Source organism: Oryctolagus cuniculus, chromosome 4 (assembly GCF_964237555.1).
Source record: "Oryctolagus cuniculus chromosome 4, mOryCun1.1, whole genome shotgun sequence".
NCBI lineage: Eukaryota > Metazoa > Chordata > Mammalia > Lagomorpha > Leporidae > Oryctolagus > Oryctolagus cuniculus.
In genome coordinates this window covers 5,693,227-5,720,112 of record NC_091435.1, presented here as the reverse complement: position 1 = coordinate 5,720,112, position 26,886 = coordinate 5,693,227, and the positions used below count along the sequence as shown (strand labels likewise).

Here is a 26,886-nt window from a genome sequence, read left to right as displayed (position 1 = left end):
GACGGGGAGCGACAGTTACTGACAGCAGCTCCCAGGTCTTCCCCGGGACGTCAGAAGCCTGGTCTACAGAGTTTCAGAACTCAGTGTAATCACTGCCAGGGTCGGGAAAGAGCTTACAGGAGCCTCCAGCTCTGCCGTCTTCCCACTCCCCACCGGCTGCTTTTGTCTGTAGATTTGCCTCTTCTGGACTTTTCATTTAGATGGACTGCTGTAAGGTGGCTGGATTCTTCCACTGCCATAATGTTTTCAAGGTGCATCCATTTTTATAGCACGTGTCAGTACTCCATTCTGTTTATGGCCCAATAAATACACTCTTCTTGTTTATTTATTTGAAAGTCAGAGTTACTCAGAGAAGGAGACTCAGAGAGACTCAGAGAGAGGTCTTCCATCTGATGGTTCACTCCCCATTTGGCCACAATGGCTGGAGCCTGCCAACCCGAAGCCAGGAGCCAGGAGCTTCTTCCGGGTCTCCCACGTGGACACAGGGGCCCAAGGACTTGGGCCATCTTCCACTGCTTTCCCAGGCCACAGCAGAGAGCTGGATTGGAAGTGGAGCAGCCGGGTCTCGAACCGGTGCCCATATGGGATGCTGGTGCTTCAGGCCAGGGTGTTATCCCGCTGCACTGCAGTGCCGGCCCCTCTTGTCTGTCTTTCATCAGCTGGTGGACATTTGGCCGTCATGGACCAGGCTCCTGTGAGTATTCCTGTGAAGGGTTTGTGTGAAGTGTTTTTCCTTCTCTTGGACCTAGAAGTGTAATTGCTCAGTCAAGGGGTGAATCTATGCTTAACTTTAAAAAAAAGATTTTATTTATTTATTTGAGAGGTAGAGAGAGATGTCTTCCATCCGCTGTCATGCCCCAAATGGCTACAACAGCTGGAGCTGGGCCCATCCGAGCCAAGAGCTTCTTTCAGGTCTCCCACATGGGTGCAGGGACCCAAGAACTTGGGCCATCCTCCACCACCATCCCAGACCACAGCAGAGAGCTGGATCAGAAGTGGGGCAGCCGGACTGGGCCCAGCGCCCACATGGGATGCTGGCACTGCAGGTGGAGGCCTAGCCCCCTGTGCTGCTTCACACTTTGTTCCCAGAGTGGCTCACACTTCACGTTTCCACTTGTAGTGTCTGAGGGTTCTGACTCCTCCCATTGTCGAGAACACTTCCGTTACCTGACTTTCTGGTTGTGGTTGTCCACACGAGTGTGAAGCAGTACCTAACTGTGGTTTTGATTTGGACTTCCCTGGCGACTGATGATTTTGAAGATTTTTAAGTGCTTCCTGGCCATTTGTTTATGTGCTTGAGAAATACTGTTTTGATTATTTCCCCATTTTTATTTATTTTATTTTTTAATTTTTTGACAGGCAGAGTGGACAGAGAGACAGAGAGAAGGTCTTCCTTTGCTGTTGGTTCACCCTCCAATGGCCGCCGCGGCCAGTGCACCACGCTGATCTGAAGCCAGGAGCCAGGTGCTTCTCCTGGTCTCCCATGGGGTGCAGGGTCCAAGCACTTGGGCCATCCTCCACTGCCTTCCCCGGCCACAGCAAAGAGCTGGCCTGGAAGAGGAGCAACCGGGACAGAATCCGGAGCCCCAACCGGGACTAGAACCCGGGGTGCCGGCACCGCAGGCAGAGGATTAGCCTAGTGAGCTGCGGCGCCGGCCTATTTCCCCAGTTTTAGATTGGGTTGTTTTTCAGTTATAAGAGTTCATCTTTTGGGGCCAGTGCATGGCTCATTTGGTTAATCCTCCGCCTGCGGTGCCGGCATCCTATATGGGCACTGGGTTCTAGTCCCAATTGCTCTTCTTCCAGTCCAGCTCTCTGCTGTGGCCTGGGAAGGCAGTGGAGGATGGCCCAGGTGCTTGGGCCCTGCACCCGCATGGGAGACCAAGAGGAAGCACCTGGCTCCTGGCTTTGGATCGGTGCAGCACCAATGGAAGGAAGACCTTTCTCTCTCTCTCTCTCTCTCTCTCTCTCTCTCTCTCTCTCTCTCTCACTGTCTATAACTCTACTGTGGGGAGCAACCCGGACTAGACTAAGTTACTGGAATTAAGACTTATTCTATGCATCTGCTCTCCCACAATATGGCGCTGGGAGAGGAGTAAACAGCTTCTACGCAGCTGCCTCTCACCAACTTGACAAGCTGCAGGAGCTGCTCCTGATTGGAGGAGAGCAGTGTGCTCGGCGTGTGGGCAGCCGAGTTGGGATTGGCGGAAGAGGACTATAAAGGAGGAGAGAGACAACATGCACCAGGAACATCTAGCTGAAGGAACACCTGTGCAGCCCCCGAGAGAGCCGGCCGGCGGTGTGCCGCTCCCCCGCGGAAGTGGGGAAAGTGGCAGGGGGAACCGCCCTTCCACGGAGGTGGAGGGACGGTAGCCAACCCGGGAAGAACCAGCAGCAAACCCGGGGAGGGCCGAGCAGACAAAAGAACAGCGCAGGGTCCTGTGTCGTTCCTCCGCGAAGAGGGGGAGCGACACTCTACCTGTCAAATTAAAAAAAAAAAAAAAAAAAACTTAAAAAAAAAAAAACCCTGGCACTCAGATATGGGAGGCAGAAAAAAAAAAAAAGAGTTCATCTTTTTTAAAAAAAGGGGTGGTGGTAGCTGGTGCTGTGGTGTAGCGGGTAAAGCCAGAGTTACACAGAGAGAGAAGGAGAGGCAGAAGTCTGCCATCCATGGGTCCCTCCCCAACTGGCCACAGTGGCCGGAGCTGCACCAATCTGAAGCTGTGCTGATTCGAAGCCAGGAGCTTCCTCTGGGTCTCCTGCGTGGGTGCAGTGGCCCATGGAGTTGGGCCATAATCCTCTGCTTTCCCAGCCCATAGCAGAGAGCCGGATTGGAAGTAGAACAGCTGGGACTCGAACTGGCTGCCCATATGGGATGCTGGCACTGCAGGCATTGGCTTCGCCTACTGTGCAACAGCGCTGGCCCCATTACCTTTCTTCTAAGAGTTTTATATTGTTAACTCTTTGTTAACTCTTTTTTTTTTTTTTTTTTTTTGACAGAGTGGACAGACAGAGAGAGAAAGGTCTTCCTTTGCCGTTGGTTTACCCTCCAATGGCTGCCGCGGTCGGTGTGCTGCGGCTGGCGCATCGTGCTGATCTGAAGCCAGGAGCCAGGTGCTTCTGGTCTCCCATGTGGGTGCAGGGCCCAAGCACTTGGGCCATCCTCCACTGCACTCCCGGGCCACAGCAGAGAGCTGGCCTGGAAGAGGGGCAACCAGGACAGAATCCGGCGCCCTGACCAGGACTAGAACCTGGAGTGCCAGCGCCGCAGGCGGACGATTAGCCTAGTGAGCCGCGTCGCCGGCCTATTGTTAACTCTTACACATAGATCTTTGATCTATTTTGCATTGATTTTTGTATATAGAATGAGGTAAGGGTTAAAGTTTTTTTTATATACCCATTTAATCAGGGTGTTTTAATCAGATGCATAGACCAGATTTAATCTGAGGCACAGGTGATCACTCATACATGTAAAATAAGTAGGTATTTTTTTTTAAAAAAGATTTCCTTACTTGATAGAGTTATAAAGAGAGAGACAGATCTTCCATCTGCTGGTTCACTCCCCAGTGAACCAGCGCCCATATGGGATGGTGGTACTGCAGGTGGTGACTTTACTGGCGATGCCACAGCGCCGGCCCCAGACTTGGGCAACCTAACCACTTGCTAAGTACTGCTTCAACATTATTCTTTTGTATGTGGAAATCTAGTTACCCAAGCACTATCTGTTAAAAATGGTTCCTTATTGAAAGGTGTTGGAAATTTACCAAAAATGAATCGACCATAGACACACCAGTTTATTTCTAGATTTTTCTAAAATTTCTTAATTCTGTTTCATTGACCTATATGTGTGTCCTGTGCCAGGACCACAGCATCGCTCTTGGGGAGGTTCTGAAATTGGGAACTGTTCTGTTCAGAGGTCGTTTTGTCTGCGTGGCAGCAGGACATCCTCACGCTGTCTTGAGCCCCCCCCCCCTTTACTTTTTCTCCCCAAGGATGCCGACCCCACCTCTCCAGCCATAAAGTAAGTACCATCACACGCTTTCTGATAAGGCTGAGAAAGCAGCATAATGCCCCAGGGCTAGCTCCTAAGGGGCAGCAAAGGAACATTGAACCAGAGTTCCAGCCCCAGCTCCCTGTGGTTTGCGAAGGTGCTGAAGGTCCCCTCTTGGCCTCCCTAGAGCCCAGCTCTAGTGTTGGGTGCCGGGTCACCGCCTGTCGGGATTCCTGGACACGAGCTGCCTCGTGAACCTGTACATTCTCCAGGAGCTTTCTCATGCAGCCCCAGTCTTCCTTCTCCGTTGTGGGAGCAGCACATGCCTCGTCCTAGTCCCTCGCGTGTCCACGTAATTTTAGAACTAGCTTGTCCATGTCTACAAAGGATTTAGGTGGCATTCTGGTGAGGACCGTGATGACTCTGTAGGCTGACTGGTGCAGTGCTGCCATCTTAATATTGAATCTTCCAATCCATAAACATGGGATGTCTTTCTGGTAAGATCTTCTGTAATTTATTTCAACAGTGTCAAGTAGTTTTCAGAGTATAAATTTTATATTTCTTTTGTTGTTTATTTGAACATATTTTATTGCTGTTTTAAGTGGGTTTTTAAAAGCTTCATTTCAGTAAGTATATAGAAATAGTTGATTTTGCATAGCGATTTTATATTTTGCAGCCTTGATGAGCTCGTTTTTTGGTTCTAGTAGTTTTTTGGTGGATTTCCTAGGATTTTTTTAAATGTAAGATTATGTCATGTTAATATAGTTTTAGTTTGTACCATTCTGGGTGACTTCTGTTTCCATTTTTGCCTAGTTGCTCTAAGCCTTCAGTACAATGTTGAATAAAAGTGGTAGTGGACACAATCGCCTTTTTTCTCCTCTGGTTTGGGGATCGAAGTTATGCAAGCCTCATAAAAGGAAGTTGGAGAGTGTTCCTTCCCATACTGGACCAGGCTGGCTGAAATATGAATTATGATTAGACACTATACAGCATACACTTGTAATGAAACATTACATGGTACCTTGTAAATATGCACAACTTTATGGTAAATTCTTTTAAAAATAAAAAGTAAAAAATTTTTTTTGACAGGCATAGTTAGACAGACAGAAAGGTCTTCCTTCTGTTGGTTCACCCCCAAATGGGTGCTATGGCTGGTGCTGCACTGATCTGAAGGCAGGAGCCAGGAGCTTCCTCCTGGTCTCCCATGGGGTGCAGGGCCCAAGCACTTGGGCCATCCTCCATTGCACTCCCTGGCCACAGCAGAGAGCTGGACTTGGAGAGGAGCAACTGGGACAGAACCGGTGCCCCAACCAGGACTAGAACCTGGTGTGCCAGTGCCGTTGGCAGAGGATTAGCCTAGTGACCCGCGGCGCCGGCCAGTGAAATTTTTTTTTTTTTTTTTTTTTTTTTTTTTTACAGGCAGAGTGGACAGTGAGAGAGAGAGACAGAGAGAAAGGTCTTCCTTTTTGCCATTGGTTCATCCTCCAATGGCCGCTGCGGCCAGCGCACCGCGCTGATCCGATGGCAGGAGCCAGGAGCTTCTCCTGGTCTCCCATGGGGTGCAGGGCCCAAGCACTTGGGCCATCCTCCACTGCACTCCCAGGCCACAGCAGAGAGCTGGCCTGGAAGAGGGGCAACCGGGACAGAATCCGGCGCCCCGACCGGGACTAGAACCCGGTGTGCCGGCGCCGCTAGGCGGAGGATTAGCCTAGTGAGCCGCGGTGCCGGCCCAGTGAAAATGTTTTTAAAAAAGAATTTTTTAAAAAGGAATTTAAATTCTAAAAGACCAAAATATGAATTTTTATTCTTTGAATGTCTGATGATCTTGCTGGTAAAAGTGAGCTTGGTTTATCTCTTATTTTTGTTGTAAGAATTTGAATGTCTGATTTCAGTTTCCTTACAAATCTTAGGTTTGCTGAGGATTTTTATTTTTAAAGATTTATTTATTTGAAAGGCAGAGTTATAGAGAGAGGGAGAGACAGAGAGATCTTCCACCTGCTGGTTCATTCCCCAAATGGCTGCAGTAGCCAGGACTGAACCACACCAAAGCCAGGGGCTGGATGTGTCTCCCACATGAGTGGCAGGGGCCCAAGCTCTCGGGCCATTTTTCAGTGTTTTCCTGGGTGCATTAGCAGGGAGCTGGATTGGAAGTGGAGCAGCTGGGACTCACTAGCACTCATCTGGGTGCCCGCTAAGCTACAGTGCTGGCCCCATACTCGGGTTTTACATTTGTTCTTGAGTCAGCTTTAGCACGTTATTGTACAGATTTACTCACTTCTTCTTGATTTTCGGTAGACTGGGATCAAGTTTTTGTTCTGTGTTAGAATATCTGATGAGAAAACACGGTTTCGGTCACTGAACTTTTGTGTCTTTTCCCTTAGGACTTCCTTCCTTTGTCTTTTTCCACCTTGACTCTGTGAGATCAACGCTTAAGCCAACTGTAGTACTTATCCTATGCATAGTTTTACATACAATGCTTTTTGCATCATGACTTTTGCTCTTTTAATTTTAAAAAGTGTGTTAATATTACATACAACCTGCATGCATTTCTGACGAATTGTCTGAGAGTCTGGGTTGTAAAGAAGTTGCCCTTGATAACTCAATGAAGGTAAACTCAAAGGGGATGGTTTGGGAGTACAGCGGCCTTTCTGAGGTCCTGATGTCAAATATCCCGAATGGAGTAAATACTCTAATTAGGACTGAGCAGCTAGTCCGAGTGAACATTAACTACACTGATATGCTTTTATTTTTTTTCACAACAAGATTAACAGAAAAACAGTCGAGGAACAAGTATGCAATAAATCCCAGTTTAAAAAATACCAAATCTTGGGTGTACGTGAGGAAGGTGTCACCAATAGAAGCAGGTTTAGCTAAGTTAGAGGATACCCAGGAATGATGTTCCTAAAACCAAGCTTGGAAGTCGCTGCACTTGGCTTCAGGTAGTGACTGATCTTTCCAAGGGAATGTTTTCAAGGCACAGCAAACTGCTGCTGATAGAAATGTTAAAACTGAGAATGAGAGCACACCGACTCCCATCTGCTAGTTCGTTCCCCTGATGCCCACCAGGGCCGGGCACTCAGTCCAGACCTCCCATGTGTGTCGCCCGCACAGCCACGGCTGGAATCAGGACCTGCAGCTTGGAATTGAACCCGGGTGCTCTGTGTCGGAGCTGGGCATACTGACTGGCGTCCTAACTGAGAGGCCAGAAGCCTGTCCCGGGACGTGTATGTCTGGGCTGACCTGAGTACTGGCCATGGAATCCACGGAGTACTAGTGCCAACTAATAAAGCAGTCTTACTTGCAGGAAAAAAAAAGATGTACATTCGTATTTGAAATGCGACCGCTGGATTCTCTGCCCTGGCCGAGGCTCAGCAGAGTGAGATGTGAGAGAGCGGGTGAGGTCAGGATCTGCATCTGGAGAGAAAACCATCACCCGAGGCTTTGCCGCCAGCCGGGCCGTGGTTGCCAGCAGCCCAGCAGTGAGCGGCCTCGAGGAGAAAACCGCCCGCTGGAAGTAGGAGGCCGGAGAGGGGCAGGTGCAGACCAGGGCCTGCCCTGATGTCCATCAGCAGGAACCGGTGCTTCGGAAGTTGAGGGTGAGCCCGGCGATGGCCCCACAGCTTTCTCCAAAACAATAAAGTAAAATACCAGTGAGGAACCTACAGTGGGTTTGAGAACTAGATTAGCAATAAGACCTTGATTCTCCGAAGTCAGTTTAAGTGCTAGCACATCCACACACAACCCCGTCTCCCACTGAAAATCACAAGCGTAGAGGCACGTGAGTAGTGTATCAAACCGGGTGTATTAGCATAGTGATTCTATTTAAATGATTATCTTTCTTTTCTCCTCTGCAGGTGAAGATGACGTCACAGAAGTCGTCACAGAAGTCGCCACCGTTACTCTAGAATCTCCAAAGGCATTGTTGGCGGAGGCCTGGCTGGGAGGGGGCTGGGGCATCTTCTTGCTCTTCGGGGTCTCCTCAGCTGCGCTCGGGACAACAGCGCCCGCCTGGTCACTTTTAAAGATGTAGCCCGATCCAAAGAGTTCTTCCATGAGACTGCTTTTCTTGTCCCTGAAAGCCGCGTCTCTGGCCTTTGTTCTGGAAGCCTTGCCGAAGGAGGGCTCATACCCCCCCCCAGGGTGCTCCAGCCTCATCTCCTCCGTGTGGCTGCGCCATCGGCTCGCGCCGAGGTGGCGCCTCATGCCGCCCAAGTTGGCCACCCCGCCCGTGGTGGGAAGGCCATGATGCAGGTTTTCAGTCGCTTCGGTGAATGAGTAACGCTTTCTGTGTCTCAAGGGCACCTTGGCGTTGGGGGCCGCGTGTCCCCCGGGCACCTCGTCCACGTCGTGCACCTGCACGCTGCGTTTACAGTTTTCCTTTACTGCGGCGTCTCCTGGGCTGCCTTCTGTTTCGGGATGAATTAGCTGAATTCTTTGGGGTGATAGTTCTTGCTTGTCTTTCATTAAAATGATCTCCTTTTCTTGATCCTCCTTTTTCTGTCTTCCAGAATTCTCCAGAGCTGCTTGTAGTTCCAAATGTCCCTCTTTCTTTGGTAGATCTACGATAGAAAAACAGTTCTGTGTCTTTAAAGTGAATGGATTTCTGACCAAGATGGCATGTCAGGCGCACTTATTCGTACCTTATGAAAAGCACATTAAAATGACTGAGAAGAGAATGCATTCCACACTAGAATACAAGCCAGCCTGAAAGCTACGCTGTCCTAGAACACCCCAAGTAGACAGGAATTCTGAAGCCAGGCCAATGAGGTTATTGATAGGTGTTCAGCCGCATTGACTGGATGTGGGGTCAGTGAAAACAGTGAAAACACATGTCACCCATCCGATTTGCAAATAATTTCCAGAGTTGGTGAGTATGTGGGGAAATTAGAATTATAAAAAAAGACTGATTTATTTGAAAGGCAGAGTGACAGAGCGCCCATGTGCTGGTTTACTCCCCCGCTGCCCACAAGAGCAGGAACCTGGTCCAGTGTTCCCTGGGGGTGGCAGGAACCATGTGTATAGGTCATCTGCTGCTTCCCGGGCAGTGTCAGCAGGCAGCTGGACTGGACCGGGATGCCAGGGTTTGAAGCAGGGGTTCTGACGTAGGATGTGCGTATCCTGGGCAGGAGCTTCCCCGGCTTCACCACACAGTCCCCCAGAGCGTGGCAAGTCCTGATTCCCCTTGGTAGGGGTGTGAGTCGAGACAGCTTTTTTGGACGGCCGGCAGTCTGGCAGTTCTATCAACATTTTAAGTGAACATACTCGTAGACCCAACAACTTCATTTCAAGGAAAAAAACCTACAGAGACAGAGGGATGCTAACTGCTGCATGGTTTAGGGACAGCAAATGTCCTAAGTATCTGTCAGAGCAGAATAATGGTTGAAGGGCTGCAGGTGCAGCCTGTGGGATTCTGGGGCACCACGCAGAATAGGGTGGCTGAGTGTGAAATGCCGGAATGCGTGCTCACGCCAGAGTGCAAGCCCTCAGCATGGATTTGTTCACCGTCCAGAACAGTGCCTGCCGCTCAAATGCTGCTTTTGTTAAATGAAAGAATAAGCTTTCTGGAACAACGTGAACTGTCAGAATGAATTAAAAACTAAGTGGGAAAGTTGAAGTGAGCAGAGAGCCTGCAGCTGGTGGTGGGCGTCTGTCCGTCCGTCCGTCGGCTCGGGGCGGCTTCAGGTGAGTCCTGCGGCGCTGTGTCCGGCGGAGTCTGTCTAGGGCTTCCCCGCCGAGGGAGCGCCGGGGATGCGCGGCCCCTGAGCGCTGCGGGCCTCGGGGCCTCGCCCAGCTCTCCCGCAGCGGTACTGAACGAGAAAACAACTGGGTGGTGTCGTCAGGTGCCTGGAAGAAAATCGTCTCCCTCCTCGAATCTTCTGTCCAGGAAAGCGGCAGTCAGGTGGCATTCCCGGGTGGAGGGCTTACGAGCACCATTCCCAGGAGGCTGGCAGAGGGCATGGCTGCTAGACTGATGGAATTTGCCGAGGAGGAAATAGTTCAGCAAACAGAAGGGGGCGCTGTGGGACCCCGCAGGAAACGATGGAGCTCCCAGGGAGGCAGCGCGCTGGACCGAGACAGACCGAGAGCCGTGCTCCTTTGACCTCTGGCTGCCTGGTGCCCAGTGAGCCAACCTTGGCCTGCTTGGCCGTGGGCTGACTGGGCATTGAAGTCCCCATCAGACCTGCGGCCTGGGCCGGCGGAGGACACTCCCCTGCAGAGACACTGCTCGGACCTGCTGCCGAGAGCCGAGAGCCCGAGGCACGCTCTGTCGCGCCCACTCCCCCAGCCCCCACGGCTCCTGGATCCGCTCAGCGGAGCTCTGCCAGGTTGTGGGTCTGATGGCTTCTCTGAGTCCCAGGACAATTCAGGACTTCGCCCCTGGGCCCTGGCACACTCAAGGAAGCTGGCGCTGGAGTCGCCCTTAGCGCACTTCCTGAGGTCTGCATTCACAGGGATGCTGGTCTTTGCTCAGCGGGTTTGAACTTGCTGGTCAGCTGTTCAGGTCTGAATCCACTGTGAGGGACTTCAGAGCTGGTGTCCTCTCCTCCCCGATTGCAAATGCTGAGGTCCTGACCGGTACCGTACCTGACCTGTACCTGAGATGGGGCTTTAAGGAAGTGGTTCAGGTTACGTGAGGTCCTACTGGGGACCCTCTGGAAGGTGCCCTAGGAGAATGAACGGCAGAACTCGTCTTCAGACGGTGCTTTATGCTTTGTGTGTGCGTGTGCGTGCAAACTGCTGAAATCTTCACTCGATATAGACTTGATCTTCTGTATATAAAGATAATTAAAAATGAATCTTTGTGGGGGAGGCTGAATCCGGAGAGGCCCAGAGGGAACTTCCTGAATTTGAAACTTGCCTGGAATTTGAAAACCCGTCTTTAAGTTTCAAATCCCTGGTGGCAAACACCCCAGCCCCAGGGCACGTCTGCCTAGGGATCATCAAGGTGGTACAACAGGAGTGGCTAGGACCCTTGTGGATCACAACACCCCACCCCTTGCCCGCATCCGCTCATCCGCTCATCCGCTCTGTACCTCGGCTGTATATACACCCCCCTTTTACAGTACAGTGAGACCTGCTTCCACTGGGCTCCACACCGCGCCTGACAGTCCCCGGGTTTGGGGAGGGCTGAGTGGCGGGTGGCGCACTTCCCCTCCCCGGTCAAGGCAAGCTGCGGGCAGCCTGGCTAATTCTCCGGCGAGGAACAGTCACCGCACATCTTAATGAAGAATGGGATGGGGGAGGGAGCGGAGGTGGGACGGACGGGGGTGGGGTGGGAGGGCAGATGTGGGGAGGAGGAACCACTGTAGTCCTAAATCAGTACCTGTGAAATGTAGATTTATTAAATAAATGCTTTCTAAAAAAAGGAATAGCAGAGTGGTGGTGCTCTTCCCACCACATGCGCCCGGAAGGCCTTGAAGACAGAGGGAAGGTGGCCAGCTGCAAGCCAGAACAGAGCTCAGCGGAAGCCAAGTGGCGAGGCCTGGGCCTGGCCTCCCTGGCGCCCAGGGCTGAGAGATCAGTGTCTGCTGGTGGTTTGTGGTGGCAGCTCAGGCAGACCAGTGCAGCTCCGGGAGCACAGGGCGCGGTGGGCAAACCAGGGAATGAGGCCATGAAGCTCTAGATGGCCGCGGCTCCTGCGCGCAGGGCAGGGCGAGCAGCCGGCGGAAGGGACTGCGGGTGTTCTAACGAGCGCTGATGTGCTGTCTCCTAAGCGACACACCGGGGACATCGCGCCCCCGTTATTGTTTTAGAATATCTGTGTTTTATGTGTGCTTTTACATTCATACATACTGACACAACTTAATCAAAAGAGAAAAGCAGACTTAATATTACCTTCGTATTTTCTCTTAGAATCTTCTTGGTTTAGGAGTTTACTGATACTGTGTGAAATTTCATAATTTATTACAGTTGTTTTTTCTTTATGGCCAATGTTTCTTGTTGTCTTTTTATCCTATAATTTAGAAAAGCAGCAAAAACATTTTTAGGGTCTAGATAATTTTTAAAATTGTTTGAGAGGGAGGGGGGAGGCAGGAAGAGAGAGGAGGGGGAGAGAGGGAGGGAACAGGGGAAGAGAGAGGGAGAGAGGGAGGGAGGAAGAGGGAAGGAGGGAGGGAGGGAACAAGAGGAGGGGGGAGAGGGGGAGGGAGGAAACAAGGGAGGGAGGGAAGGAACAAGGGGGGGAAGGGGGAGGGAGAAAGAGGAGGGGGTGGGGGGGAGGACACACACAAGTGTGCTCCCTCCCATCTGCTAGTTCACTCCCAAAATGGATGCAATGGTTGGGGCTGGGCCAGGTTGAAACTGGGAGCAAGGAACAGGACCCAGCTACTTAAGCTGCCGCTGCTGCCTCCCCCGTCTGCACTGGCAGGGAGCCGGAGTCCAGCGCTGGCACTTGGAAGGGAGCCCAGTTAGTCTGATGGGGGAAGTGAATGCCTTACCGCTAGGCCAACTGCCCGCTCTGGTCTAGATACTTTTAAACTGTATTTTGTTCTAACGGACACAAATACTTTTTATACAGAATAGGTGACGTAGCCTAACTTATTTTTGTTAAGACATTTAATTAAACACTGCCCGAGTAGCCATACCTTGGTTGTTAGGGATGGGACATCTGCTGATTTTTGGGTTTCCTGGTGTCTCACACTAGTAGATGGCAAACTTTTTTTGTCTGCTTGTACTGATTTTGTTGAAGAAACTACAGAACAGGTGGATTGTATGTAAGAGACATGTTTTACAGTTGAAAGCAATGTAGAGTAACAACACTAAAGTATGCAATGTAGTAATAAAACAGCATCCTAGGTATTTCATAAATATTCAGTATGTGTACAACATTTGCCAGTTTTCTTTTCAGACCTGCCATTGCTCCTGCTTTGTCTTTTTTTTTTTTTTTTTTTTTAAGTTTTAAGGATTTTATTCAGTGAGAGAAATGCGCAGGAGAGTGAGGGCTCTATTTCGGGGAGAAAGAGAAGTCTAGAAGCTAGGTTGGGTCTACGCCAAACAGAGTTGTCTTCTTTTGAGCCAAAGGGTTATTCCTGGGATCACAGCGTTCGTATTCAGAACAGATGGGGGGAGGTAAGAGTGCTGTCGGAGGACAGGCTGTCGCTCGCAGATGGGATTCAAAACTAGACGTGCACCTGTGCGAGGCCAGGTTGTCCACGCTCAGCTGCCTGACCATGGAATCTAGACTTCACATTCCTTAAATATTCTGTCACTTAACCCTCCCTTGGCTGGCTCACTTTTGTTCTGGTGGCTGCTACCCGGCATTATAAGCCGGAAGCAATGGAAGGCAAGGACACTGGAGGTTGCTGCCTTTGGAAGTAAACATGCAGTTACTTCTCTGACCAAAATGGAGGTGAGTGTTCCTATTGGGCCTCGGCTGAGCAGGATCCAATTCCAGGAGATCTTGGGGGGAAACAAGGACACACTGTCTTGAAGGGAAAAACACCGTTTTGCAATAGAAAGATCCAAACTCATGACATCAGCATCAACACGGGCGAATCTGAAAACACTACGGCAAAGAAGCCAGACACAGAAGAGTAGACGTGGTGTGAATCTGCCGGAAGGGAGTTTCGCAGTGGGCACACGAAGTGAACGTGACAAGGGAAATCAGGGGTTGCCTCGGCCGGGGGCTGGGATGGGGCATGAGAGCCCTGGGGAGGCTGTCGCTCCCCCTCTTCGTGGAGGAACGACACAGGACCCTGCGCTGTTCTTTTGTCTGCTTGGCCCTCCCCGGGTTTGCTGCTGGTTCTTCCCGGGTTGGCTACCGTCCCTTCCACCTCCGTGGAAGGGCGGTTCCCCCTGGCCACATTCCCCACTTCCGCAGGGGAGCGGCACACCGCCGGCCGGCTCTCTCGGGGGCTGCACAGGTGTTCCCCTTAGATGTTCCCCTTAGATGTTCCCGGTGCATGCCGTCTCTCTCCTCCTTTATAGTCCTCCTCTGCCAATCCTAACTCGGCTGCCCACACGCCGAGTATGCTGCTCTCCTCCAATCAGGAGCAAGTCCTACAGTTTATTGGCTGAACTGGAGGCAGCTGTGCAGAAGCTGTTTTCTTCTCTCCCAGCGCCATATTGTGGGAGAGCAGATGCATAGAGTAAGTCTTAATTCCAGTAACTTAGTCTAGTCCGGGTTGCTCCCCACAGATCCCCCTTTCTTTTTATTTTTTGGCGTTGATACGCGCCTGTCTTCGGTGTCCCGCGGCACACACTCTGCTCTACTTGCTAGAGTTGCCACAGGTTCTTACAAGTCCTATCAATCAGGCAAACCGAATCCGGGTCCTCTCTTTGCCATGTTGTGAGGAGGTTTTTAGGCGCTGATGCGTGCCTGTGTTCGGTGACCTGCGGCTCATACTCTGGTTGAGCCGCCTGCTGGTGCTTACCGCCTTAATCAGGCAGACCAAATCCAAGCTTTCTCATTGCCATATTGTGGGGGAGACTTATTAGTGTTGGTTCGTGCCTATCTTCGGTGACCTGCAGCGCATAAGCTGCTAGCCGCCCGCAGGTGCTCACCGCCTCCCTAATCAGGCAGACCGAATCCAAGCTTTCTTATTGCCATGTTGAGGGGAGGCCTTTCTATTTCTCTATCTCCGGGCATTCCTATTTCTTCCATTTTACTTCTATCTTCCAGCATTCCTATTTCTCTCATTTTACTTCTAAACTTCTGTTTCTCTTATCCCCGCGGCTTCCCGGCGCCTCGCCCTGCCGGCGCCCGCCCCGAGGCTGCTTCTCGGCGCTTCGCCGGCTCTGAGCCGCTTCAGCCCGCGCCTCTCTCATCTGCGCGGCTCGGCTTTGCGCGCACACTCCGCGGTTACGCACTAGCCCCGCGTTCCCTATCTACTTGAGCCCCGCACGCTCTGTCTGCGCGCGGCAGCCTCCGCGAGTCACACAGCGTAGCTTGCGTCTCCGCCATTAGCATTCAATCCAAGTTCCCCGGGCTAGCCTGGCGAATTCAACCCAGCTCACGTCTCCGCCCCACGATCTGGCTTCCCGTCCTTTGCTCCCCGGGCTAATCAGACGGATCCCAATCCGGCTTACGTTTCTGCTTCTGGTTTCAACTTTTCGCCCCCTATTCCCGGGCTAACTTGAGAATCCCAAAATGGCTTTCGTCTCCGCCTTGGCCTGCCCCCCGTGGCTTCAATTTCCCTAACATTTTTCTCTACCCAGTATGTTTCCCCAAGCTTTCCTCCAACAATACTCCTCCCTCATTTCTCCTGGCCTCTCCCCACAGTCCGCATCCGAGTTTGTTCTAGCTTTCACTTTCACTTTCGACCTTAGCGATTTCTCCCAGCTTCCCCCTGTAGTCCGTATCTGAATCTATGCCTAGGCTTTCAATAGCTTCTTCCGGCACCTCTTTCGTCCAGCTTTTCCCTAGGCTGTTTGCTAGTCTCTCTCTCCGATATTTTCCACTTCTTCCCGTTTCTTCCCTCCTAAGTTTCATATCCGTCCTAGGTTTCCTATCCGAGTCATGGCACCATTATGTCGCTCCCCCTCTTCGTGGAGGAACGACACAGGACCCTGCGCTGTTCTTTTGTCTGCTCGGCCCTCCCCAGGTTTGCTGCTGGTTCTTCCCGGGTTGGCTACCGTCCCTTCCACCTCCGTGGAAGGGCGGTTCCCCCTGGCCACATTCCCCACTTCCGCAGGGGAGCGGCACACCGCCGGCCGGCTCTCTCGGGGGCTGCACAGGTGTTCCCCTTAGATGTTCCCCTTAGATGTTCCCGGTGCATGCCGTCTCTCTCCTCCTTTATAGTCCTCCTCTGCCAATCCTAACTCGGCTGCCCACACGCCGAGTATGCTGCTCTCCTCCAATCAGGAGCAAGTCCTACAGTTTATTGGCTGAACTGGAGGCAGCTGTGCAGAAGCTGTTTTCTTCTCTCCCAGCGCCATATTGTGGGAGAGCAGATGCATAGAGTAAGTCTTAATTCCAGTAACTTAGTCTAGTCCGGGTTGCTCCCCACAGGAGGCGGAAGTGTGCGCTATCTTGATTGAGGTGATGGTTTTATGGGCATAACACTCGTCAAAACCCACTGAACTGCACACTGAAAGTGGGTGCGTTTTATTGAGATAAAGTATACCGCCATGAAGTTCATTTTCAAAAGCTACACATCGGCTAATATTTATACTTAGCTCAATTTTTGCAGGGTTGGGAAGGTTAAAGAAAAAGGAAAGTTCAATTTTTGTCAGGCATTTTGTTCCAAGCAGAAACATTATGCTTTGTTCCATCAGGAGAAGGACATAAGGGAATATGCGAAAATGGGGAAATAAGGCATTTCCATGCTTTTCTGGATATTTCTGTCATATCACAGTTTAATTATTTTATCTTGTAGAATTGCAAAATATATTTTAGCACCTAATGAAGTGATTTTTTTTTTTTTGCCAGGCAGAGTGGACAGTGAGAGAGAGAGACAGAGAGAAAGGTCTTCCTTTTGCCGTTGGTTCACCCTCCAATGGCCGCCGCGGCCGGCGCACCGTGCTGATCCAATGGCAGGAGCCAGGTGCTTCTCCTGGTCTCCCATGGGGTGCAGGGCCCAAGCACCTGGGCCATCCTCCACTGCACTCCCTGGCCACAGCAGAGAGCTGGCCTGGAGGGGGGGCAACCGGGACAGAATCCAGCGCCCCGACCGGGACTAGAACCTGGTGTGCCGGTGCTGCACGGTGGAGGATTAGCCTAGTGAGCCGTGGCGCCGGCTCTAATGAAGTGATTTTTAAAAGCGATCCATTGTTTTGGCTAATTAGGGAGATCTGACTAGATACTTAAAAACAGAATTTGAGCAAAAGTAATTAAAACCTACCTTTTGGATACTCATCTTTATCAAGCAGATTTTTAAGAATTCGATTAGTATAGATGTTTCTAATTTCAAGCTCACGATCCTTCTCCTAAAAAGAAACACAATACCAACTTTTCTATGAATGTTTGCTTTCATGGACATTGATTTCTTAAAAAAAAAAAAAAAAAAAAAAAAACAGTTTAAGTGCACTCAGTATCCTGTGAATAAAATCTAGATTCTAGAAAAACAGGAATAGGTTGTATCACTGCATACCACTCTTGACATCAGAAAATCCTGCCTTTTTAACAGTGGCACATTATTGTGATGACAGCATTTCTGTTTTTAGAAAGATTTCATTCATTCATTCATGCAGCTATTTGAAAGGCAGAATGATAGAAAGATCTTCTACCTGCTGGTTCACTCCACAGATGGCCACAAAGGCTAAGTCTGGGCCAGGCTGAAGCCAGAAGCCAGGAACCTCATCCTGGTCTCCAGTGTGGTGACAGGGGCCCGAGCACTTGGGCCATCTTCCACTGTCTTTCCAGGCACAAGCAAAGTAGCTGGGGCTCGGCTCTGATCTGGGATGCTGGTGTCGTGAGCAGTGGCTTGGCCCATTGCACCGCAGGGCTGACTTGAGGACAATACTTGCGAAGAGCCTTGCAAGCACGCTGCTTTCACTGCGCCCTTCCTGTCCCTGGGCCTGGCCTGACGTTCACTGTTCCTTTGCACTGGCCACTGCAGTCGCCACCAGCTCCACGTTGCAAGTTGAATGCGGATGCAACAGTTCAAATCCATCCTCGGTCCCACTGCTTGCATATGAAGTGCCCGATACCTGCGTGTGACCAGTGGCCCCAGTATTGGACAGTGCAGACAGACATTCCCATCACCATGGACACTGCTGCTGGGGCTGCATTTAGATGAGTGGAGGGTGCAGAAAACCTAGACTAAGACATCGCCCATTCTCTGTGCAACTGCAGCCCCACCTGGGCTCGCAGGAAGAGGTTCGGGTAGGGAAGATGGAGAGGAGAGCGGGTTTCTGCAGATCTGATTGTACAGTGCAGGCTCTGAGCGCCGTGCAGGCATGACGTTGGCCTGTTACAGAGGCACAGACTCGGGCTCCACAGGACGTTCCTTCCTCTTCTCCAGAGTTCAGGTTCCCGAAGTGGGGATGAAGCCACGTGTCTCCCTTTCCTTCTCATTGTGGTAATGTGTAGCCTGAACAAGAATCTTGCTGACAACTCATCACCAGCAAAAGTGGATCAAGTATGACAGCACTTTAAAAAGTGCATGGATAATGGAATTAAAAGATAAATTTATTTGGGGCCTAAAATTTTGGAAATCAGTTTTTTTCATAATATGCATATTTGTTAACCTTCTAAAGGCCCCACATATGGATGAATTTCAGATTTTTTGCTCCAGAATAAATATAACTTCTAATTCCTTTTATCCATGAACTTTTAAAAGCAGCCTCATATAATCTGGATGGAATGTTTAAGAAGAAGGTTATTGTACAAAGCATTGAAGAATTATTTGTCATCTATGTGGGTTAAGACAAAGATTTTGATATTAGAGGGGCATATTGTCTTTTAGTTTTTTTAGAAAGTAATTTTCATTTATTTGAAAGAGACAGATCTCCCACTTGCTGGTCCACTCCCCAAATGCCAGCAGCAACCAGGGCTGGACTCAGCAGAAGCCAGGAGTCAGGAACTCAATCTGGATCGCGCATATGGGTGGCAGGGACTCGAGTAAACTGCCCGAGCTGTCGCCTGCTGCCCCCAGGGTGCTTGCTAACAAGAGATGGAATGGAGAGCTGAGCTGGGACTTGAACCTAGGAGCTCTGGTAGGAGATGCAGACGTAACTGCTGCACCAAATTGCTAGAGGGGCACATTTGATTACCTGGAAAATTTTATCTTTTATGTTGCAGCCATCTGGAGGGTGCAGCAGCAGATGGAAGATCTCTCTCTCTTTTGTCTCTCTCTCTAACTCCACCTTTCAAACAAATACGAATAGGGGCTGGCACTGTGGCACAGCGGGTTAAACCTCTGTCTGCAGTGCCAGCATCCCATATGGGCACCAGTTCAAGTCCCTGCTGCTCTACTTCAGATCCAGCTCCCTGCTAATGTGCCTGGGAAAGCAGTGGAAGATGGCCTGAGTCCCTGGGCCTTTGCACCCACACGGGAGACCTGGAAGAAGCTCCTGGCTTTGGCCTGGCCCAGCCCTGGTGTTTATGGCCATTTGGGGAGTGAACCAGAAGGATGGAACACCTGTCTCTGTCTTTGTCTGTCTTTCCTTCTCTCAGTGTAACTCTGATTTTCAAATAAATAAGTAAATCTTTAAAATAGGTCTTATCTAGTTTCTCCAAACTGTCGGAAATTTTAGAAATCTTGATGGCAAAAAGCAGTCTAAAAAGATAACTATTAACAAAATTCTTATTTTTAAAGCAGTGCACACACTATAAAAGACAGTTTTGCAGACATATTTGCAAGTGAAACTTTAAAATAAATTTATGGGCCAGGGGCTGCCACTGGGATGCAGTGGGTTGTCCCGCTGTGTCAGCGCCATTCCACACTGGAATGCTGATGCAGGCCTCAGCTGCTCCACTTCCAATCCAGCTGCTTGCTAATGCATCTGAGAACACAGCAGCTGCCCAAGGACCTGGGCCTCTGCCACCCATGTGGGAGAACAGGATGGAGCTCCAGGCTCCTGGCTTCAGCCTGGCCCAGATCTGGCTGCTGTGGCCATTTAGGGAGTTAACCAGCAGATGGAAAATCTCTCTGTCTTCCTCCGTCACTCTACCTTTCCAAATGAATACATCTTTAAAACATTTATGCGCCATTATATTTTACCTTAAATATTATGTATGTTATAAGAAGTTAATTTTGAAATTTAAGACCTTATTCTGAGGGGCCGGCACTGTGGTGCGGCGGGTTAAAGCCCTGACCTGCAGTGCCGGCAAACCATGTGGGCGCCAGTTCTAGTCCCAGCTGCTCCACTTCCGATCCAGCTCTCTGCTATGGCCTGGGAAAGCAGTAGAAGATAGCTCAAGTTCTTGGGCCCCTGTACCCACGTGGGAGACCTGGAAGAAGCTCCTGGCTCCTGGCTTAGGATCGGCACAGCTCCAGATTGGCGCAACCAACTGGGAGTGAACCATCGAATAGAACACCGCTCTCTGTTTCTACCTCTCTCTGTAACTCTGTCTTTCAAATAAATAGAATAAGTCTTAAAAAAAAACCACAGCTTATTTTGAATTATATGAATCCCTTATGTCTCATCATCCTGTATCTAGGACATCTACAAAGTCTTAATTGAGCAATGAATCTACCATTTATGGTGACTTTGAAATAAATATTATATCACTGAAATATTCACAGAATTAAACACTTGAGACTTAATGGGTTAAATGCTAACAAAATGCAGTAATATTACTTAATGTTATGAAATACAAATGATAACAGAAACACTACTTTTCCAATTATAGTAAATACACACAGGCTGTTAACTCATTCTAATAATTGCACATCCTCTGTCTGTTCATATGATTGTTGGGAAGAAACCCAATTTGAAAAACATATTCATCAAGTTAAATAATTTCTTAAAGTTATTTATTTATTTGAAAGTCAGAGTTGCAAGGGGAGAGGGTGAGAGAAGAGAAAGGTCTCCATCTGTTGGTACACTCCTCCAACAGCAGGAATGGCCAGGGCCGGGCCGGGCAGAAACTAGGAGCCTGGGACTCTATCCCGGTCTCCACTTGGTGCAGGGGCCCAAACACTTGGGTCACCACCTCTGCTGCTGTTCCCAGGCCCTTGGCAGGGAGCTGGCTCCAGAGTGGAGCAGCTGGGACACAAACTGGCACTCAAATGGGAGGCTGGCGTTGGAGGTAGTGCCTTTGCCAGCTGCACCACAGTGCAGGCCCCTAAGTTAGTAATTTAAAGATGTAGTAGGCATAAGTAGTTCTGATCTTTCGGGATGCAGACTTTCACAGCTTTCCCTCCAGTCTGATACCTTGAGCTTTTGTTGAAGGCGCTTTACTTCCATCTCCAGACTCTTGGTGGCTGTCTGGGCCGTTAAGGTCTTCCGGTTTTCAGTGGCTAACTGCCGACTAAAGGCTCTGTTGTTCAACCTCAGCTGTTTCTCCAAGCTCTGAAAATGGCATATATCGTTCAACTACTTGGTAACAATTTGGTGTTAACAAGAACTATAACACAAAGTAATTACGAATTAAGTTGTGTATATTTTCAATATGGTTTTAGTGAATGGCTTGTAACGGGGACATTTGTTAGAACTAAGGACAGCCCCCTACAAAAGTCAAAGAACCCAGATCCTTGCTCAACACCACATGTTTCAAGCATGATTTTTTTAATGTACTGTGGAATTTGCTAAAAAATTTTGAATAGATCCTGAAAATCAATCAATACAAGCGACATCATACTTTAAGACAGATCCTAATGAGTTCTGCCCCATGGAACTGATTTGCTGTCCTTGCATAGGATACTCTAAAAGCCGCCCAAGTCTCCCTCCACCAAAGGCTCTGCATCTGTGCAGGCCATCAGGGACCCTGATTCCCCAGGCGACAGGGACTGAAAGATACAACAGGGACTCCCACGGCCACGGCCACACCCATTGCACTCTGCGGCCCTGGACACACACACTCAACTGCTCTCTCGGCTGAGAACCCTGCGGTCTGGATTTTGACAGAAGGCTTCGCCTGAAGGACTTAATTTTTTTTTAATATAAAATAGGGCCTTCCCTTTAATATTGATAATTCCCCAGTAAGGCAAAGGGGAAGGCAAACACTAAAAGGATGAAATAATCACTAAAAATACCACTTCACAAAATACTAGAGCTAAAACAAACTACATGTTTTGGCCTGAAAACATCTCTCCACCAAAAGCACTATGACCAAACAGAAATCTCCCATGCTACCACTACTCTGATGGCCAGGAATCACTGACTAGTTCATTAGTTAACTTTGGTTTTGTCTGTAGGTCCCGAAACATGAACTACCTAAATATTTATATGTAAAATATGTAGATAAGGTAAAACATATGTAGTTTTACATAGAGACGTTCGCCTAGATGGATCTAATATGAATTAAAAGACCAAATCGCATTGCTTGTTATTTTCTGGCTCTTACGTATCCATCTTATAGAAGAAATAATTGAGATGTGGATAACATGAACTTGATATTATTTCAAGATCATAGGAAATATTTGCCTGTTACCATAAAATATTAAAGAATTAAACAGTAAGTGAATCCCGTTTATGTTTATGTCCACAGAGACCAAAACTATCTGCAACGTACAACAGGCAGGAGAATTCTCAGCAAGATGAGGGCCTTCCCTGCAACCATCCCTGGTATAATCCCCTGGCTTTGGACAACCACGTACTGTTGTCATTTACCTCTTAGTTGTTTTAATTCCTTTTCCTTCCTTGTTTTCAGGATTGTTATCTGGCAAAATTCCCATTTCTTAAATAACTAAAAGTGCCTGTGGCAGTGACTGGCCAGATTGCTGAAGGAGACTACCGGACAGGAGACAGACTGACGGCGACACTGGTCAGGTGTTTAGGGAAATGGCCTTCAAAGAAGCAGTTTAGAGCAGAGGGCTGGATTCTAAGGTTTCACACAACACAATGCAAGTTTGCGGGCCTGCACAAACTTCCTTAACATAGCCCCCTCATTTGCAGAGAGACGAGCTCACTAGGGTGAACGGTTGAACAGAATGAACATTTGCAGCTCTGAACCTGGGGTTTGCCTCCGGCCTCTCCCTGCCCGCCCCGCCTGGGCGCCAGCAGGAGCGCTCCGTGTGGCATGCCACTCCGGGCCGTGTGCAGCGCTCCGCTGTGGAGGGGCGCCTGTGCACAAGGTGCACCCTCCCTGTGTTCACTCTGGGATCTTACAATGTCTTGGCTGGCCTCTGACATACAGACCTGTATTTTTTTGTCATTGGCCTCCATTTTCGCTGTGAGAACCGACAGCCTCTGCGTGAGTTCTTCCCTCTCGGCCAGGTTTCTGTCTTCGTTGAGCCTCTGCAGCGCCTGCAGGGCGTCCTTCACCTTCAGTAGCTCGCTGTGCGTCTCTCGCAGCTTCCTAGACACGGCTCTCTCCTTTTCCTGGGATTTCCTAAGCAGCCGCCGTAAGGTCCTCACTTCATTCTGGTGTTTAAGCATGATTTGAGGCAGGTTGATCTGTGAATTCTCATACTTTCCTAGAGCCTTCAAGTGCCTAAGCTGCAGTTGTTTCAAAAATTGGTTCTCTATGACGATGGCTTCCAATTTACGATGTACATCAGCTAATTCATTTTTTAGTTCCTTGAACTTATGAATCCTTGCTGAGAATATGCGATGAACCATAGCATCCCTTCTCTGGGTAATCATATTGATTTGAGAATTTAAAAATGAAGCATTCCAGGTGTGCTTTTTTTCAATTGAGATTTCCTTCTGGCCTGTGTAAGCAGATAATCCAGTTTATTACCAATATATCACAAATGCAAAAATACGCCCATATGCGTAGCCCTCGCCCCATCCTGCACACATATATACAAACATAAGCGTAACCAGAACAAGAAAGAACTAGCATTTCATGAACACCTATGATTGAGGCTTTGTACTTTATATATGGATAGTTAATTTAATACAATTTTTATTCTACTTTATAGCTGAAGCATTTTAGTCATTTACCCAAGGTTGCACAGCTATGAGGTACACTGAAGGCACTGAAAGCCAAGCTTTCTTTGACTCTAAAAGCTGTATCAAGACTTCTATATAAAAGCTATGGTAAAACTCACAATACTGCACTAGCTAACATTTGCTAAGTGCTTGGCGTGTGTCAGGCATTGAACTAAATGCTATATATAGATGATGTGACCTAATCCTCTCGGCAATATGTCATGAGGTAATCTGAGCGTAATGTGAGAGCGAATGTGAGATGTCACATATTCAGAATGACACTGAAAAAGCCATTAAACTGCTCAGAACATAACTGGAATCGACGCGGATATTCCACCTCAACAAATCCAGTGCAGGCACCTGCTTCCTCCTCCTTGGCTGGCCACACAGTGCAGTACTTGGCATGTGCTCAAGGGTCCATTTTAATCAAAGATTATCTAAAAAAAATCACTGGGCTTTTATAATTGAATCGGGGTATAATCAGTGTCTGTGTAATAATACTGTACCGTTACCCTGTTTTCAAGGTGGGCAAACTGATGCTTTGGGAAGTTAACTGTCAGTGGGCGCCGGTGGCTAGTCTTGGTGAGGCAGAACCCGCTGTCTGTGTGCCCATGCTACTGCCCTGTAGGCGTGTGCATTTGAGCTATGTATATGCATGCGTATGTGTGTGCATATGCACGTAGCAGTACATCTCTATTCTGAGAAAAAGACACTGGAACTGGATTCTAAAGAATGAAGAACTCTGGTCCTCATTCTGGAGCGAGGAGGGTGTTAGAGGCCAGTGTTACTGGAGTCCTGGCCTTGAGCTTTTGGCTCAAATGTGGACACATATATTTTGTCTAAGTAGTGGGAAAGGCAGTTCTACTTGTGATGGAAACGACGAGCCCATTAAAAAGAAGCATGCTTTGAGGAGGAATATTTGAATCATGACTGTGATAGGCCATGCAGAATTTATAGCAGTCACAGCATCGGTATTCCCAACAATGACCGGTGGAGTATCTTGGCAACTATGCCCTTCAAAGATACTCGTTTTCCCACTGGGAACAATTTAGCAGGACCTATGCTTGAACATCTGAGTATCTGAGAATAGATTTTCCGGAGCAGGAACACATGGGAAGCTCAGTAGGCTGCTCCCAGGCCACCTACCGGAGGCTGGTGAGCAGGTGTCAGCTGTGGTGCGGTCAGACGCTGGACGCTCTGACCACTGGCTAGGGAAACCCTCCCTGGAGCAGGGTGGTCAGGCTGGTTTGTAAAGGGCTGAATGGGGCTGTGTTCCACACCACGGCCAGCGTAACTGAACTTGAACCCCAATGTGTACTGTTTTCCAGCTCTTGGGCGGTCTGACCCTGGAGGTGAGGGGCTCTCCCTGGGACTGGAAGGTTGAGAGGTGGCAGGTTCCATGGGCAGTGGGGGTTTGTGTTCCACTCCATGCCACGCAGGAGCATCATGAAAGGGTCCCTCAGGACTGAACGCCACGGCTGGGGGGACTCCGGCCAAGGTCCCAGGACTCAAGATATGCACAGAAAGCGCGGATGCTCTCAGTCAGGCACGGGGTGCAGCAAGCGAAGCTGCTGCCAGCAACGCTGGCATTCCGTACCAGAGCCCCGTTTGAGTCCTGGCTGGCTCAGCTCCCTCTAATGAGCCTGGAAAGCAGCGGAGGGCGGCCTAAGCACTTGGACCCCTGCCACCACCGTGGTAGACCCAGTTGGAGCCCTGGGCTCTTGGCTTTGGTCTGTACCAACCCTGGCCGCTGCATCCATTTGGGGAGTGAACCAGCAGATGGGAGATCTCTCTCTCTTTCTCTCCCTTTTCTCTGTCACTCTCCCCTTGTTTCGACAAGGTGCACATAAGTGATGAAGATGTAGGAGCAGTGGGTCTTCCCCAAGTGTTCTTGTCTGTGTGGACTACCCCTCCGGGGCGCATTCTACTCCCCAGGCAGGCCTGCGATGGGATTTCCTGTCTACTTACGTGGGCGTTGGTGGGAAAGGATGAGCCCGGGTTATTTGCTTCAGAAAGGTAAACATAGCACTTGCATTTGAGTGGCTTACAACAGATTCATACTATATACATCATACATACGTGTGCAACTAGAAAAGTTACAGAAAACTGAAATTGAGTTTAATCCTTAATGACTTGAATATCTCATTATCCTAACCTATGCGTGCTAAGAATGCTATAATTTATAATTGAATGATATACTATTTGATTTCCATTTCACACAATAAGATTCAGCTGACTAATTAAACCTCTGTTAAGATACCTAATTTTTATACTACTGAGATAAAACACTCTCAGTTGAAATCAATTCACCAAAAACATATACGGCTAAGTCCGTGGTTAGTCAAAAGGCGCACATCATATTACTAAGACTAAATCGTGTCCTTGACCCCATATCCCTGAGAGTGGGCCTGCATTTAACCATGCAACCAGTGAACTCACCCTGCTCGGGCCCTGTTCCCTCCCAGGCCCTTCCGGGGGTTCATCCCACCCCAGCCGTCCTTTGGGAAGGCCTGTTCTCCCCTCACCTCTCTGCCCTATGCTGTTTCCTTCTCCCCTGCTGGCTTCACCCCAGTTCCCACTCCTGGTCACTGTCTGCTTCTGTCTCATGGTCCCACTCTGTCCTGTGGTCCCCACACCTTCACTCTGATTCTGCAAGTCCTGAGCCACATTCTTATTTATGTGGCCCTCTACCAGGCTCTTCTCTTTCTCTGCTGGGTCTACAGCGATTTCACCTTCAAAGAGATGGACCTGCTTCCGTCAGGACCTAGGGGAAAGTAGGGGTTCAAAGGAGGGGTGTTGCCTTGTTTGTTCTCAGTAGCATCCAAGGTTTGTCTGACAGAGGTGTTTCTTCAACACTGTCTTAGGTTTTCCACTTATACCTGACCAAGGACTACAGCACAAAAGTTGTCCAAGCATTTGATTAACTTTTTTTGCATACCAAGATTTTGAATGATTTCTACACATTCTGGTATTATATTGACAAAATATATCAAGGAAACAATTTTCTAATTAACAGGCTACATAACTGAAAGAATTCTAAAAGTACATTTTCTACAAAAGGAAACAATTTTTGAAAAGCAAACTGTAGAACTATGCTTGCTGTTTACAATGACTTAAGTACGTCTCCAGTGTTGGATGAGAGCAAAGGTCCTACCCAACGGAAGTCCTCACTTCATCCTTACCATCTTGCTCTATGCAACTGCTTCCTGCCACAAAATCTGCTTTGAAGATAGGAATTGAAAATAGTCTCTGATGTTCCTATTCCTTCGTGAATGCTGGATCTCCACAGGTAGCCCTAATCCAATGTTACCAGCCCCTGGGCGTCAGAGATACACTGACGGGAGACTGAACATTCACTGTGAAGGAGCTGCACTGGCTAACCATTCAGCCTCTTTGCTTTGGGTCAGAATTGTATTACCCTAGGGTGGAGCAAATTACTTGCTGCTTAAATCACCTCAGCAAACACTTGC

At 49.1% G+C, this 26,886-nt stretch overlaps 1 protein-coding gene across 5 annotated transcripts in view; it reads right to left on the bottom strand.

Annotated features, from left to right (window-relative positions):
* Window positions 1-7,774: 7,774 nt before the first annotated feature.
* The window catches only part of LCA5L (lebercilin LCA5 like), a 50,381-nt gene continuing 31,269 nt past the window's right edge, over window positions 7,775-26,886 (bottom strand). For 4 of the 5 annotated variants that reach the window (XM_051833557.2, XM_051833560.2, XM_051833558.2 and 1 more), the window contains 6 exons: window positions 22,679-23,193; window positions 20,753-20,890; window positions 16,774-16,858; window positions 12,577-12,683; window positions 11,828-11,945; window positions 7,775-8,550 (listed from right to left, as the gene is read on the bottom strand). In XM_051833557.2, coding sequence (XP_051689517.2) covers window positions 7,814-8,550; window positions 11,828-11,945; window positions 12,577-12,683; window positions 16,774-16,858; window positions 20,753-20,890; window positions 22,679-23,193 — 1,700 coding nt within the window. In that variant the 3' untranslated portion in view covers window positions 7,775-7,813. Of the gene's footprint in view, window positions 8,551-11,314; window positions 11,702-11,827; window positions 11,946-12,576; window positions 12,684-16,773; window positions 16,859-20,752; window positions 20,891-22,678; window positions 23,194-26,886 lie in introns of those variants that run through there. The other variant, XM_051833563.2, reaches the window with a different exon arrangement.